At 37.3% G+C, this 16,268-nt stretch overlaps 1 protein-coding gene across 5 annotated transcripts in view; it reads left to right on the top strand.

The window, feature by feature from the left end:
• EPHA6 (EPH receptor A6) overlaps positions 1 to 16,268 on the top strand; it is a 1,018,620-nt gene that overhangs the window by 669,787 nt on the left and 332,565 nt on the right. For 3 of the 5 annotated variants that reach the window (XM_086411202.1, XM_086411183.1, XM_086411221.1), the window contains 2 exons: positions 8,512 to 8,559; positions 8,964 to 9,126. In XM_086411202.1, the coding sequence (XP_086267328.1) occupies positions 8,512 to 8,559; positions 8,964 to 9,126 (211 nt within the window). The remainder of the gene's footprint in view (positions 1 to 8,511; positions 8,560 to 8,963; positions 9,127 to 16,268) is intronic. The other 2 variants (XM_086411211.1, XM_086411193.1) reach the window with 1 other exon arrangement.

Here is a 16,268-nt window from a genome sequence, read left to right as displayed (position 1 = left end):
TACAACCAAATATTGATAATAAAAAGGAAAAAATAAGAAAACTCTAGGCCAAGATCATTAAAAGAGAGGTATAAAAATTCTGTTTGAAGTATTTTCAAATTGAATCAAAGACTACAATAAAAATTTTAGAACTATATTATAACCATATGTTAACAAGTAGGGATTATCTTAGGAATGCAAAGATAGTTATTCATAAGTATATAGTACATTAAGGTGAAAAATGTATAATTACTTTTGCAAATACAGATAAATTGTTTTATAACATTTAATACTCATTTCACATTTTAAAAGCATAATACAAACAAAATTATAGTGTAAGAAAAAAAGAAGAAAAGTTCTCACCTAGATACCTATTAAAAACCTAAATCAAACATAATAGTATTTAACAGTTATGCATTAACAGCTAATCTATTCAAGAAAAAAGAAAATCAGGCTGCTGCTTTTACTGCTGCTATGTGGTATTCTACAAAAGATCTCTGCATTGCAATAAGACAAGATAAATAAGGGACTTGATTTTTTATACAGCAAGCACTTATAGATTTACTTATATAGGTCTTGCATATTTCTTGTCATAAACTATAAGGTTTTTGTTGCTATGGTAAATGGAATATTTTAAAATACAATTTTACTGGGCATTGCTAGTGTATAAGAAAGTAACTGATAATTGTATGTTGGCTAACTAATTGACTTATTAGTTCTAAATATTTTCAGTTAATCTTCTATGGATTGCTAGGTAGACAGTCATAATTAGCAGAGAGAAAATAACAGCTTATTACAGCTCAGTCATTAGGAGAGTCATTTTCCACATATTAAAAAGAAATATTATTTTTAAAGTTTAGTAAGACAATTAACTTAGACTTTAGGAAGAGCCTGTGTACCATATGGTTTGCCTAGAGTAGAATAAGATTCTGTCTCTAAAGAACTCTTAAAAAGAAATAGATTAATACTTCTTTGGAATGAATCAAATAAACTGATACAAGAACGGAAATGGATGACTTTTTGGAACTATAAACTCTTTTATAATTATGTCTATCTTACAGACACAATATAACTTCAGTTCCTGGACTCGCACAGCTCATTCTGATGCTCTATTTTACAAATCCTGCAATTGGAGTGCACTGGGAGTTGGTGACTCTCAAAGAACATTAAAAGATCTCATTCTAATTAAATTCAAAAACAAACTGAAGAACCAAGCACAATGCCCTTGTATTAATTTTAGGGAAGCTGTCCTTTCCAGAAACTAATATCTTTGTTTCAACTTCAACAGCACGTGAGAATCCACATTAGTAATCAGGAAATTACAACATCAAAGTAAAAATATGAAAAATCTTAAGAAATCTTTCAGCCAGGGTACAATAAGTTCCTACCCCCACATAAGCTTCATTCTTGTAATAATGACCTTTAAAATAAAAGCAACCAAATTCAGTATCCCTCTTCTTTGGAAAATAATTATTAAACTCTGACAGGATCTAGTACACAAGCTTTCCTTTAACTGGAGGTCATGTGAAATGACTTCATGTAAGTAAAATATTTTCAGATTTGTTTATACCATTGTTTAGACAACAAGATTCTTTGATAAACTTTCAAAAGTTATGTTTCTAGGCTATGCAGTTCTCGCTTTGTCAGGAAAAATATTCTGCTACAGATCATGTTCTAAATGTGGTTTTAATTTGTTTAGTTTTGAGAAGATTATTGTGGAGACATTTCAAGAGTCTTCTATCATGAATTTGTTGATGGATTGTGTGTATGCGTGAGAGAGAGAAAGACAGAGAGACAGAGATGCAGAGTGAAAAAGACAGATACAAAAATGAAAAGAGACAAACAACAAAAAATAATTAAGCTAGGGGTCCCCAACCCTCAAGCCAAGAACTGCTGCTGGTCCCTGACCTGTTAGAAAGCAGGCCACACAGCAGGCGGTGAGCAGTGGGTTAACAAGCAAAGCTTCATCTACATTTGCAGCCACTCTCTGTCACTCACATTACTGCCTGAAGATCAGCAGTGGCATTAGATTATTAGACTATTAGATTGTCATAAAAGCACAGATTCTACTATGAATTGCGCATGTGAGGGATCTAGGTTGCACACTCCATCCCCTACACCTAAGTCCGAAGAAAAATTGTCCTCCATGAAACCAGACCCTGGTGCCAAAGAGGTTGGAGACCACTAACTTAGAGGACCCCAAGCAGAGCTATTAATATCTACTTTTTTAAAAAATTTTCTTTCTTTTTTTTATTTTTTATTTTTATTTTTTTAATTTTATTTTATTTTTAAACTTTACATAATTGTATTAGTTTTGCCAAATATCAAAATGAATCCACCACAGGTATACATGTGTTCCCCATCCTGAACCCTCCTCCCTCCTCCCTCCTCCCTCCCCATACCATCCCTCTGGGTCGTCCCAGTGCACTAGCCCCAAGCATCCAGTATCGTGCATCGAACCTGGACTGGCATCTCGTTTCATACATGATATTTTACATGTTTCAATGCCATTCTCCCAAATCTTCCCACCCTCTCCCTCTCCCATAGAGTCCATAAGACTGTTCTATACATCAGTGTCTCTTTTGCTGTCTCATACACAGGGTTAAATTTTCTTAGGAATCTATAGCTTCAGTCTTCTATCCAGCAGAACAGGAACTTTACCATTGGCTTAATTAGGACATTGATATTAAAAAATAATGATTGTGGTAGTAGAATGCTAATTTTTAATACTACTTTTCCCTATTCCTGATGACTGAAACTTGGCATGACTTGAAAGGATAAAGAAAAATCCAACAATGCTTTAATCTGTCCTCTTAGTGCTGTTCTGTGTATAAAGCCATGCAGGGTACCATCGTACATCAAAAATTCTAGAAGAATCTCCTGGACGTTATCAAGCAAATTCTATTCCCAGCCCCAAATAGAAATAATATGCTTTGAAAGATTGGGTGAATTATTAATATAAGCCCCTTGGAATTTCATGAAATCTGTCCATATGACATAATATCAAAATAGAAAAAAAACTAAATAGATGTGTTAACCTTAATAGAAAATAACTTTATCTTTGATATTACTACTCGAAATTTTCAATGTTGAGAATTCTTGCTGCCACTGAGGAACTTTTATTTAAAAATATTCTAATGCCATCAAATCATTACTATCTGGTTCACAGTTCAGTTCAACTCAGTTCAGTGACTCAGTCGTGTCCAACTCTTTAGGACCCCGTGGACTGCAGCACACCAGGCCTCCCTGTCCATCACCAACTCCAGGAGTTTACTCAAACTCATGTCCCGCTTCACAGTCCACCATAAATTTAAAGTTATTTCTAGTGATTAGATAACCAAGAACATAAAGTGTGTAAAAATAACCTTGGCTCAAAGTCTAATTTATAAGCATTTTTGTGCTACATGTATCTGCCTGACTTGGGGATAGTGAAAAATCACAACTTTAACAGAAGCTGCTGACTAGTTATGTGACTTGCTTTAGTAAGTGACTTATTCTTTCTGGACCTGTTCCATCATATGCTAAGTGAGACCAAAAATATTACTAGTTCTTCTTGCCATAAGATTATTATGAGTATTACATAAAGAATGTGTGTGAAAATACCTTGAAAATTGTAAAGCATTGCACAAATCATGGCTGTTACCTTATGACTGCTGATATATATGTAGATCTATATGTCTGTAGCAAAATCTCTACAACATAACTTTTAACCACATGTATAATCAAATTAGTTTAAAATTTAAGAAAAAAAACTTATAGAAATCCATTTAGACCCAAAGACTTTATATGTGTGAGTGTATGTGTGTGTGTGTGATCAGCCAAATACTTTAAGAGAAAGCAAACCAGTTAAAAAGTGACCCAGAGGGATGGTATGGGGAGGGAGGAGGGAGAAGGGTTCAGGATGGGGAACACATGTATACCTGTGGCAGATTCATTTTGATATATGGCAAAACCAATACAATATTGTAAAGTTAAATAAAATAAAATTAAAAGAAAAAGAAATAGAACAAGAACAAGTCAGTTAAAAAAAAAAAAAAGTGACCACTTTATGGGCCTATTGAATCTTCTTCCATAAGGGGGACTGGGAAACCCAAGAGAATAAGATGAGGCATGATGAGAATCAGTCACAACAGGGGAGAGCAGGCTTATATTTCTGACATAAAAATTACAGAATATAATTGCTTAGGTAGATCTTTGATAATTATGTAAGCCAAATCTACTATAGTGCCCTAGAACCTTACCCTAGTGAGCATTCAATAAACGTCAGTGGAATGAATGAATTTTCTGCATGAGCAAATGAACATCCTGGAGGTGACTTACCAAGGTACATAATAGAAGCAGAACCCAAATTGAGCCCAGGACAGGAGAATTCCAACCCAGAATTATTTACATGCAGCCTTCTGTTGATACAGATCACATTACCTTTGGTTGCAGAAAGATACAGCCTTAATGACTAGACACCTGAGCCTATTTTCTTTTCACTAAATTAGGTTTCAAATTGAATGCTAAGAGGGTCCAGACTCTAGTAAGAACATCCCTGTTAATGACCATGAAAAATTGACTTGTATATAGATAAAGCTTAGAGCATTTCAGGTAAATGAAAGATTCAGTGTGACAATAAGATTAGACTCCCAGGAAAACTAGATTCTCAGAAGCTGGAAAGGGGCAATCTTGAGTCTAAGCTGCAGAATCTGCCCTTGAGAAGAAGACCTTAAATAAATGTCTACATCTCTAGAGAATAACAGATGTGTATTTTGTTTGACAGTAAATGCCCTAGTTCTGGACTTTGTTTTTAGTATATGTGAATAACAATATATAAACAAGAAATACACATTTATTTTAGGAAATAAACAAGTATACACATTTATTTTAGGAAATGATATATATATATCATTACATTAAGTGCATTGCTACTAAACGTTTTGTCCCACAACTGATAGTATTAGTCATGCTCATCCAAGGGGAAATAGTGCAAAAACTGTTTCATGTTCAGCCAATAAGCATAAGTACATAAGACTGCCAGCATTATCTTACCGCAGTCCAGTGTACTTTGCAACCCATGGGGTTATGCCTTTGGAGCTTCATTTAATGTCATTTATTTACTGCCTGACAACCTGTTTTGACCCTTAAAAGTGTGCAAATAATAACCTTGGTTTGGCCACAAAGACTAAAAAATAGTATTTTTTTGGAAAATAGTAAATTCCTAGAACTGGTTAATAATATATCATGAAAACTTATAAAGTACAGTAGTGCAATACTTAGAAATTTGTAGACTTACACTGTATTTGAAAAGATACACTGACAGTGAGTTAAGCATGAAATGTGAGAAGTTAGAAGACAGCATAATTAATACGAAGAAAGAAAATAATTTATATTAAGATAAGATATTAAATGAAATAGAAAGCATAGAACGATAGAGAGATAAAGCCAAAAGTTGGTTCAAGCCTCTGGAAAGCTTGATCAAGAAAGCGAGTACTAAAATTGAATAATATTTAGAATGAGAAGACTTTACTATGGATTTAACAAGGATGAAGAGCTTGTAAGATAGTATTATGAACAGTGGAATATATTACCTAGAAAAGTTGAAGACATAAGTATCATACAAATAGCAATTCCATATTGTACAAACTCTAGAAAAACTCTCATACATCCCTTATTCAGGCATATTCAGAACTGAGCCCTCCTGGATCTGTGGCAAAGCACCGTCTCTACCTGCTCACAGCTACTTTGCACTGGAGTTGCTGTGCCACAGAAAGGGAATTAAGCAAAATTACTCTGGGACAGTAGTGCCCTATGCTTGTCATGGACAAGTGCTGACTTGGTTTCCCAAGAGCTTGGAAACACCAGGAGGAGAGAGGGCTGTGATGCCCTGGAAGGAGGAACTCTCGTGACTACTCTCTGTGCTCCCTTCCTTGGCATGCTCAGAGGAGGCAAGATGTGGGGCAGGGCAGCAGCACTGTGATGCTGTGATTCAGGCAGAGGATCCATGTGAGCATACTTCCTACTTAGTGATTTTTATTCCAGGGATGTAGTTATAGACATACTTCTGTGTAACTGTAGATATGCTAAAACCTATTTGCAAAAGGAGTCCTTTGCTCCTGGTAACTTTACTGAGTAATAAATTACTATTAAGTTATGTTTTTATGGGGGCTTCCCTCATAGCTCAGTTGGTAAAGAATCTGCCTGCAATGCAGGAGACCCTGGTCTGATCCCTGGGTTGGGAAGATCCACTGGAGAAGAGATAGACTACCCATTCCAGTGTTCTTGGGCTTCCCTTGTGGCTCAGCAGGTAAAGAATTCACCTGCAATGTGGGAGACCTGGGTTTGATCCCTGGGTTGGGAAGACCCCTGGAAAAGGGAATGGCTACCCACTCCAGTATTCTGGCCTGGAGAATTCCATGGACTATATAGTATATGGGATCACAAAGAGTCAGACACGACTGAGTGACCTTCACTTCACTATGTTTTTGTATTATTATGTTGCCATTCTAAGTAAATTTTTCGATCTGTATCTGTATCCTCTGTCCCTAAGGATAAGACTAAATTCCTTTTTCAGAGATTTAAAATTCTCTCAGTCATAATTCGGAGAAGGCAATGGCACCCCACTCCAGTACTCTTGCCTGGAAAATCCCATGGGCGGAGGAGCCTGGTAGGCTGCAGTCCATGAGGTCGCTAAGAGTCGGACATGACTGAGCGACTTCACTTTCACTTTTCACTTTCATGCATTGGAGAAGGAAATGGCAACCCACTCCAGTATTCTTGCCTGGAGAATCCCAGGGATGGGGGAGCCTGGTGGGCTGCGGTCAATGGGGTCGCACAGAGTTGGACACGACTGAAGCGACTTAGCAGTAGCAGCAATCATAATTACTTATTGTGAAATGCTACTCAGAATACACTGTAACTCTTATGTTGCAGAAAATTCTTTGAAAGGTGAAATATTCTCCTCTTCTATTTAAGAATGAACAGTCATCCAAAAGTTTTTCCAAACTTCTACCAGAAACAGGATCTTCTCTTCCAGTAGTGCATGCTCAGTTGCTCAGTCATGTCCTACTCTTTGCCACCCCGTGGACTGTAGCCCACCAGGCTCCTCTGTCCTTGGATTTCCCAGGCAAGAATACTGGAGTGGGTTGCCATTTCCTGCTCCGGGAGATCTTCCTGACCCAGGGACTGAAGCCACATCTCTTGCATCGCCTGCATTTGCAGGTGGATTCTTTACTTTTGTGCCACCGGGAAAACTTTTTTCTCCACAGTATGGAATTAAGCCCCATAATTATTAAGATCTTGATCATAGAAAGCTTCTTCTTTAAGGCCTTAGCAGATAATTACTGCCATTTATAGACTTTATTTTCTTGGATTTTTAGCAGGCAGATATTTATTTACTTTCTAATCTAGAAGTGACCGAGGGCTAAATATAAGTTGCAGTTTATCTGTTTTGTCCTTTTACTTAAAGTGTTGCTATTGTTAACACTCATTTATCTTTGTACTTTGTGTTTAATAAACAGTTCTATTTGGAGTTAGATGACAAATGCAGTTCCTCAGCTAGACAGAGAATAACCATGTAGCATGTAAATTTCTGACAAATATAGCCATAAAGTTTAAAAATGACTTTTAAGATAAGGAATTTTTTCAAAAGTAGCATAAGGAAAATTATTTTCATAGTTACAAATCTTGTAGCATCACTGGCCAATAAATGCAGTTTGATACATTCTGTTTGTGGATTTTTATAACTTTGTTTGTTAATCTGGAAGATCTCCTGGACAACAGATGTTTTCAGGCAAAGGCTAAATGGGATCTTGATGGAATATCAAGACAGATCAAATATAAGCATCAAATGAGTGATTTAATTAATGGTCTTGAAAGTTATTTATATCTCTGAGAATCTCTAGCTACATTACAATGAGAATAGTAGAGAATTAATTCAAGGACCTGGTGGCCTAATTTGACCTATGAATTTAGAAGAGTTGTTCATATATTTTTTTTCAGCTACCCTGTTAGAACACCATAAAGTTATTGAATAGTAACACTATACAAAAATAGAATTGAGTTTAATGTGTTCCCAGCACCAGCCTATCATGAACAGTCTTAAAGGCACAAGTAATTTGTTCTCAGGTTGTGGACAAGACAAACCACTTAAGACCCTGAGTGACTAGGGCATTCAGTTAGTTGCGGTTCCTGTTAGTGAGGAGTTAGCTGCAGGTCACCAGGAACCAAGCCTCCAGTCCTGCCTGATTTCTCAGGTGTGCTCTCTTTTGTACTGTTCTCTGTTTTTGATGCTCCCTCGTGGACAGACTGTGTAAAATCTACCTCACAATCATTATGTATCTTGTACATCTTTACAAAATAAACTGTGGTATTTTTTTCAGAAAAGTATATTCTCCCTCAAAAGAAAATTTTCATCGTTTTGTGTCTTAAGTTGCATTAATTCAGTGTTACTACTGGGGAATCACTGAGTTTCAGAACAGTGCATTTGATTTGGGATAAAAGATTTCAAACTTTAAAAAACAATTAATTTATTTTTCCTTTTACCCACAGGTCTACCCACGGATAGCGCCGGCATTTTGGCACTACCTGCGGGTAGAAGTGAGTAGCGGGTACTTGAATTCTCCCACCCTTGCTCCTTGCACTCTGCTGGTGTGGTCTGACCTAATGTGCCCATTTGTTTAAGATGCAGTTGCCATTCTGTGTACACGTGGTCTCACGTCACCACCATTCCTTAGAGTTGGGTCAGAAATCCAAATCGCCAAAAATACAAATACAGTTTATGTAAAATAATCATCATTCTCAATAAATTTCCAATTCAAGACCATATCATATGCATCATAATTGATAAATAAATAAATGCCAAATTATGGAAAACCATGCTTGTACCACTTTTTAATCAATATTTTTGATAGAGCATAATTCCTCAGCTTAATTTTGCAGTGTCTACAGGTAAAAGTAGAATAACCGCTTCATTCCCTTTTTCTTCTTTTCTTTGTCCCCAGGAGCATGAGCAACTCACCTATTCCTCCACAAGGTCCAAGGCCCCCAGTGTCATCATCACAGGTCTCAAGCCAGCCACCAAGTACATTTTTCATATCCGAGTGAGGACTGCAGCAGGATACAGTGGCTACAGTCAGAAGTTTGAGTTTGAAACAGGAGATGAAAGTAAGTTTCATACAAAAGTGTAAAGTAAGTTGTTAATTTAAGTGTGGTTTCAGTCTGTCCTGGTAGCTGAAAATCTGATGTCCCAAATTTTGAATAGTCTTATTGAGCAGAACTCTATTCATGTAAATACTCATAGACATTTCAGTTAATGTGTCGGGGCTATCGTTAAATATTTCTTTGAAATGCCTTGCTCTATCACAACTGTAATGTAGCCCAAATATGTCTCTTTATGCAGAATTCATCATTCAGACCATAACATAGTGAGTCTCAATGGATGGTGTTTGCCTAACTGTTCGCCAATCTCGGCATCATAACATGATACTAATGAATACTTGGAAGAGAGTAAAGCCATGAGCAAATGATTTTAGCAGTTAGTTCAAAATTCTGCAGCTTTGGCTTGTTCAATTCAGTTCAGTTTAGTCACTCAGTCATGTCCGACTCTTTGAGACCCCGTGGACCATAGATGCCAGGCCTCTCTGTCCATCACCAATTCCCTTATATTAGATCAATAAAAACAGTGGTCAAGAGACAAACTCCACCGAAATGCACTTAAATTCAAATGTAGGTGCATTGGCTTGATTAGAAACTCAATTTCGTAGCCTCAAATTTAATATATAGTATGCTTGGGGCTGGTGCACTGGGATGACCCAGAGGAATGGTATGGGGAGAGAGGTGGAAGGGGGGTTCAGGATAGGGAACATGTGTACACGTGTACACATTCTATAGAATTTTTATAATTCTTATATAAGAATTTTTATATTAAATTTGCTATTATTGAATTCTTATACAAATATAGGTATTTTAACAATGATAGAAACATGTTTTTACTGTAATTAAATAATTAAATTTTTTCCATTGAAGTACATAGCAAAAACCGTGTATATCATCCTTATAAAGATAGCAATGTGATGGATTTCTAAAATAATAAAAAAAAAATCAATGGTGGAGCTGGGTTTAGAATGAACATGACATTTAATGCTATGTTACATGACTTTGGAACACCTTACTCTCCTTATCTTTCATTTTGCTTTTTAATATATTGAGGCTATGAAATTACCACAGCTTTCTTATCTATTCGTCTGCTGATGGAAACCTAGGTTGCTTCCATGTCCTGGCTATTATAAACAGTTCTGTGATGAACATTGGGGTACATATGCTTATGTCCTCCTCTAGGAGTTTTATAGTTTCTGGCCTTACCTTTAGATCTTTAATCCATTTTGAGTTTATTTTTGTGTATGGTGTTAGAAAGTGTTCTAGTTTCATTCTTTTACAAGTGGTTGACCAGTTTTGCCAGCACCACTTGTTAAAGAAATTGTCTTTTCTCCATTGTATATTCTTGCCTCCTTTGTCAAAGATAAGGTGTCCATAGGTGCGTGGATTTATCTCTGGGCTTTCTATTTTGTTCCATCTATCTATATTTCTGTCTTTGTGCCAGTACCATACTGTCTTGATGACTGTGGCTTTGTAATAGAGCCTGAAGTCAGGTAGGTTGATTCCTCCAGTTCCATTCTTCTTTCTCAAGATTGCTTTGGCTATTCGAGGTTTTTTGTATTTCCATACAAATTGTGAAATCATTTGTTCTAGCTCTGTGAAAAATCCCGTTGGTAGCTTGATAGGGATTGCATTGAATCTATAGATTGCTTTGGGTAATATACTCATTTTCACTATATTGATTCTTCCGATCCATGAACAGGATATATTTCTCCATCTATTAGCGTCCTCTTTGATTTCTTTCACCAGTGTTTTATAGTTTTCTATATATAGGTCTTTAGTTTCTTTAGGTAGATATATTCCTAAGTATTTTATTCTTTTCATTGCAATGGTGAATGGAATTGTTTCCTTAATTTGTCTATTTTCTCATTATTAGTGTATAGGAATGCAAGGGATTTCTGTGTGTTGACTTTATATCCTGCAACTTTACTATATTCATTGATTAGCTCTAGTAATTTTCTGGTGGAGTCCTTAGGGTTTTCTATGTAGAGCATAATGTCATCTGCAAACAGTGAGAGTTTTACTTCTTCTTTTCCAATTTGGATTCCTTTTATTTCTTTTTCTGCTCTGATTTCTGTGGCCAAAACTTCCAAAACTATGTTGAATAGTAGTGGTGAAAGTGGGCACCCTTGTCTTGTTCCTGACTTTAGCGGAAATGCTTTCAATTTTCACCATTGAGGATAATGTTTGTGGTGGGTTTGTCATATATAGCTTTTATTATGTTGAGGTATGTTCCTTCTATTCCTGCTTTCTGGAGAGTTTTTATCATAAATGGATGTTGAATTTTGTCAAAGGCTTTCTCTGCATCTGTTGAGATAATCATATGGCTTTTATTTTTCAATTTGTTAATGTGGTGTATTACATTGATTGATTTGCGGATATTGAAGAATCCTTGCATCCCTGGGATAAAGCCCACTTGGTCATGGTGTATGATCTTTTTAATGTGTTGTTGGATTCTGATTGCTAGAATTTTGTTAAGGATTTTTGCATCTATGTTCATCAGTGATATTGGCCTGTAGTTTTCTTTTTTTGAGGCATCTTTGTCAGGTTTTGGTATTAGGGATGATGGCCTCATAGAATGGGTTTGGAAGTTTACCTTTCTCTGCAATTTTCTGGAAGAGTTTGAGTAGGATAGGTGTCAGCTGTTCTCTAAATTTTTGGTAGAATTCAGCTGTGAAGCCATCTGGACTTGGGCTTTTATTTGCTGGAAGATTTCTGATTACAGTTTCAATTTCCGTGCTTGTGATGGGTCTGTTAAGATTTTCTGTTTCTTCCTGGTTCAGTTTTGGAAAGTTGTACTTTTCTAAGAATTTGTCCATTTCTTCCATGTTGTCCATTTTATTGGCATATAATTGCTGATAGTAGTCTCTTATGATCCTTTGTATTTCTGTGCTGTCTGTTGTGATCTCTCCATTTTCATTTCTAATTTTATCGATTTGATGTTTCTCCTTTTGTTTCTTGATGAGTCTGGCTAATGGTTTGTCAATGTTATTTATCCTCTCAAAGAACCAGCTTTTGGCTTTGTTGATCTTTGCTATGGTCTCTTTTGTTTCTTTTGCATTTATTTCTGCCCTAATTTTAAAGATTTCTTTCCTTCTACTAATCCTGGGGTTCTTCATTTCTTCCTTTTCTACTTGCTTTAAGTGTGGAGTTAGGTTATTGATTTGACTTCTTTCTTGTTTCTTGAGGTAAGCCTGTATTGCTATGAACCTTCCCCTTAGCACTGCTTTTACAGTGTCCCACAGGGTTTGGGTTGTTATGTTTTCATTTTGATTTGTTTCTACACATATTTTGATTTCTTTTTTGATTTTGTCTGTGATTTGTTGGTTATTCAGCAGCGTGTTGTTCAGCCTTCATATGTTGAAATTTTAATAGTTTTTCTCCTGTAATGGAGATCTAATCTTACTGCATTGTGGTAGAAAGATGCTTGGAATCATTTCAATTTTTTTGAATTTACCAAGGGTAGATTTATGGCCCAGGATGTGATCTATCCTGGAGAAGGTTCCATGTGCATTTGAGAAAAAGGTGAAATTCATTGTTTTGGGGTGAAATGTCCTATAAATATCAATTAGGTCTAACTGGTCTATTTTATCATTTAAAGTTTGTGTTTCCTTGTTAATTTTCTGTTTAGTTTATCTATCCATAGGTGTAAGTGGGGTATTAATGTCTCCCACTATTATTGTGTTATTATTAATTTCCCCTTTTTGTTAGCATTTGTCTTACATATTGTGGTGCTTCTATGTTGGGTGCATATATATTTATAATTGTTATATCTTCTTCTTGGATTGATCCTTTGATCATTATGTAGTGTCCTTCTTAGTCTTTTTTCACAGTCTTTGTTTTAAAGTCTATTTTATCTGATATGAGTATTGCTACTCCTGCTTTCTTTCGGTCTCTATTTCTGTGAAATATCTTTTTCCAGCCCTTCACTTTCAGTCTGTATGTGTCCTTTGCTTTGAAGTGTGTCTCTTGTAGACAACGTATATAAGGGTATCGTTTTTGTATCCATTCAGCCAGTCTTTGTCTTTTGGTTAGGACATTCAATCCATTTACATTTAAGGTAATTATTGATAAGTATGATCCCATTGCCATTTACTTTATTGTTTTGGGTTCGAGTTTATACACCCTTATGTGTTTCCTGTCTAGAGAAGATCCTTTAGCATTTGTTGGAGAGCTGGTTTGGTGGTGCTGAATTCTCTCAGCTGTTGCTTGTCTGTAAAGCTTTTGATTTCTCCTTTATATTTGAATGAGATCCTTGCTGGGTACAGTAATCTGGGCTGTAGGCTATTTTCTTTCATCACTGTAATATGTCCTGCCATTCCCTCCTGGCCTGAAGAGTTTCTATTGAGAGATCAGCTGTTATCCTTATGGGAATCCCCTTGTGTGTTATTTGTTGTTTTTTCCTCGCTGCTTTTAATATTTGTTCTTTGTGTTTGATCTTTGTTAATTTGATTAATATGTGTCTTAGGGTGTTTCGCCTTGGGTTTATCCTGTTTACTTGCTGGGTTTCTTGGACTTGGATGATTATTTCCTTCCCCATTTTAGGGAAATTTTCAACTATTATCTCCTCAAGTTATTTTCTCATGGTCTTTCTTTTTGTCTTCTTCTTCTGGGACTCCTATGATTTGAATGTTGGGGTATTTAACATTGTCCCAGAGGTCTCTGAGATTGTGCTCATTTCTTTTAATTCGTTTTTCTTTTATGCTCTCTAATTCATTTATTTCTACCATTCTATCTTCTACCTCACTAATCCTATCTTCTGCCTCCGTTATTCCACTCTTGGTTCCCTCCAGAGTGTTTTTTATATCATTTATTGCATTATTCATTATATATTGACTCTTTTTTAATTCTTCTAGGTCCTTGTTAAGCCTTTCTTGCATCTTCTCAATCCTTCTCAATCCTCTAGGCTATTTATCTGTGGTTCCATTTTGTTTTCAAGATTTTGGATCATTTTCACTATCATTATTCAGAATTCTTTATCAGGTAGATTCCCTATCTCTTCCTCTTTTGTTTGGTTTGGTGGGCATTTATCCTGTTCCTTTACCTGCTGGGTATTCCTCTGTCTCTTCATCTTATTTATATTGCTGTGTTTGGGGTGGCCTTTCTGTATTCTGGAAGTTTGTGGAGTTCTCTTTATTGTGGAGTCTCCTCACTCTGGGTAGGGTTCTACCGGTGGCTTGTCAAGGTTTCCTGGTTAGGAAGCTTGTGTCAGTGTTCTGGTGGGTGGAGCTGTATTTCTTCTCTCTGGAGTGCAATGAAGTGACCAGTAATGAGTTATGAGATGTCAGTGGGTTTGGAGTGACTTTGGGTAGCATGTATATTGAAGCTCAGAGCTATGTTCCTGTGTTGCTGGAGAATTTGCGTGGTATGTCTTGCTCTGGAACTTGTTGGCCCTTGGATGGTGCTTGGTTTCAGTGTAGGTATGGAGGCGTTTGATGAGCTCCTGTCAATTAATGTTCCCTGGAGTCAGGAGTTCTCTAGTGTTCTCAGGATTTGGACTTAAGCCTCCTGCTTCTGGCTTTCAGTCTTATTTTTACAGTCGCCTCAAGACTTCTCCATCTATATAGCACCAATGATAAAAACATCTAGTTCAATGTTGAAAAGTTTCTCCACAGTGAGGGACACCCAGAGAGGTAGAGTTACATGGAGAAGAGAAGAGGGAGGAGGGAGATAGAGATGACCAGGATGAGATGAGGTGGAATCAAAAGAGGAGAGAGCAAGCTAGCCAGTAATCACTTCTCTTTGTGCCCTCCACAGAATGGATCCCTCAGAGATGTTCACGGAGTTACACAGAGAAGAGAAGTGGGAGGAAGGAGACAGAGGTGGCCAGGAGGATAAAGGGGGGAATCAAAAGGAGAGAGACAGATCTAGTCAGTAATCAGTTCCCTAAGTGTTCTCCACAGTCTGGAACACACAAAGAGATTCACAGAGTTGGGCAGAGAAGAGAAGGGGGAGGGAGGAGATAGAGGCAACCTGGTGGAGAAAAATGAGAGTCCAAAGGGGGAGATAGCAATCAGGCCAGTGATCTTGCTCCCAAGTAAAAATGGGTAATGAGGATTGGGTTCTTAAAGGTGCAAAATTGATAACAAATACCAAAAAGCAAAGATTAAAAATCTAGAGTAGAGGTTGGATTTTCAAAAATACAAAATTAAAGAAAAAACAAAGAAAAGTCACAAGGATTATAAAGTATATATATATGAAGTTTGCTTTAAAAAATAGGGTCTCTCTCTCTTTTTTTTTTCTTGTAAAGTAATAGTAGGTTATAAAAATGAAAATTAAAGGAGTAACAGAGGACTTATAAATAAAAAAAAAATTGAAGAATGATAGTAAAAATATATCTAGGATGTTCTCTCGTGTTGTTGTGAGCAGTGTGGGGTCAGTTCATTTTCCAATAGTTCCTTGGTCCAGCTTATATTTTTCTAGAGCTATAGGCCCCTTCCTATGTAGTCAGTACTAACTACGGTGTTTTAATCCATTGCACCCGTCACTTCCAAGGAGGTTCCCTCTGTTTTAGTTTCTGTTTGCTGGTCTCTTCAGTGTCTAATTTCCACCCTGACACAGGGGGCGGTGGTGGACACTTTTTTAGGCTCACTTGTTCAATCATGCTGTGGGGAGGGAGGGACACTGCAAATGAATAACACTGGCATGTGCTCACAGTGTCTCGGCCACACTGGGTGTGTGCTTTCCCCGTCTACACTGCTGAGGCTCTAGGTTGCTCTGCCTGGAACTGTCTGAGGCTGGCCCTGGGTTGTATGCACTTCCCAGGTCTAAGCCACTCAGGTTCAGGCACTCTGGTAGTCCCCAGAGGTGCAGACTCAGTTGGGCCTGCGTTTTGTGCCCTTCCCAGGTCTGAGCAGCTCAGGTGACCAGGTGTTTAGCGAGCACAGTCTCTGCGACTTATCGCCTCCCCTGTCCCTGCCGCTTGGTTTTCTGGGTGTACAACCGGCACACCTTCTCAGGCAGATGTTGACCGTCTAGAATCCCAAGAAGTCTTGGTTAGCAACAAAGCCTGTGTGCAGTTTGGTAGATAAGGCCTCTCTGGGGGCACAATTGCCCCCTTCCGGCTCTAGCTGCCCTCGCCTGCCTATCACCAGGCAGGGGGATGGGCCAGGCTAGCTCTGCTCAGTCCTTTGTTCTGTGAGCAGGCCTGA

The sequence above is a fragment of the Bos grunniens genome, chromosome 1 (assembly GCF_055505025.1).
Source record: "Bos grunniens cultivar Pamir isolate PY7600 chromosome 1, Bosgru_T2T1.0, whole genome shotgun sequence".
Lineage (NCBI taxonomy): Eukaryota > Metazoa > Chordata > Mammalia > Artiodactyla > Bovidae > Bos > Bos grunniens.
The sequence above is the reverse complement of the archived record's forward strand: the minus strand, read 5'-3'. Positions and strand labels throughout refer to the sequence as shown.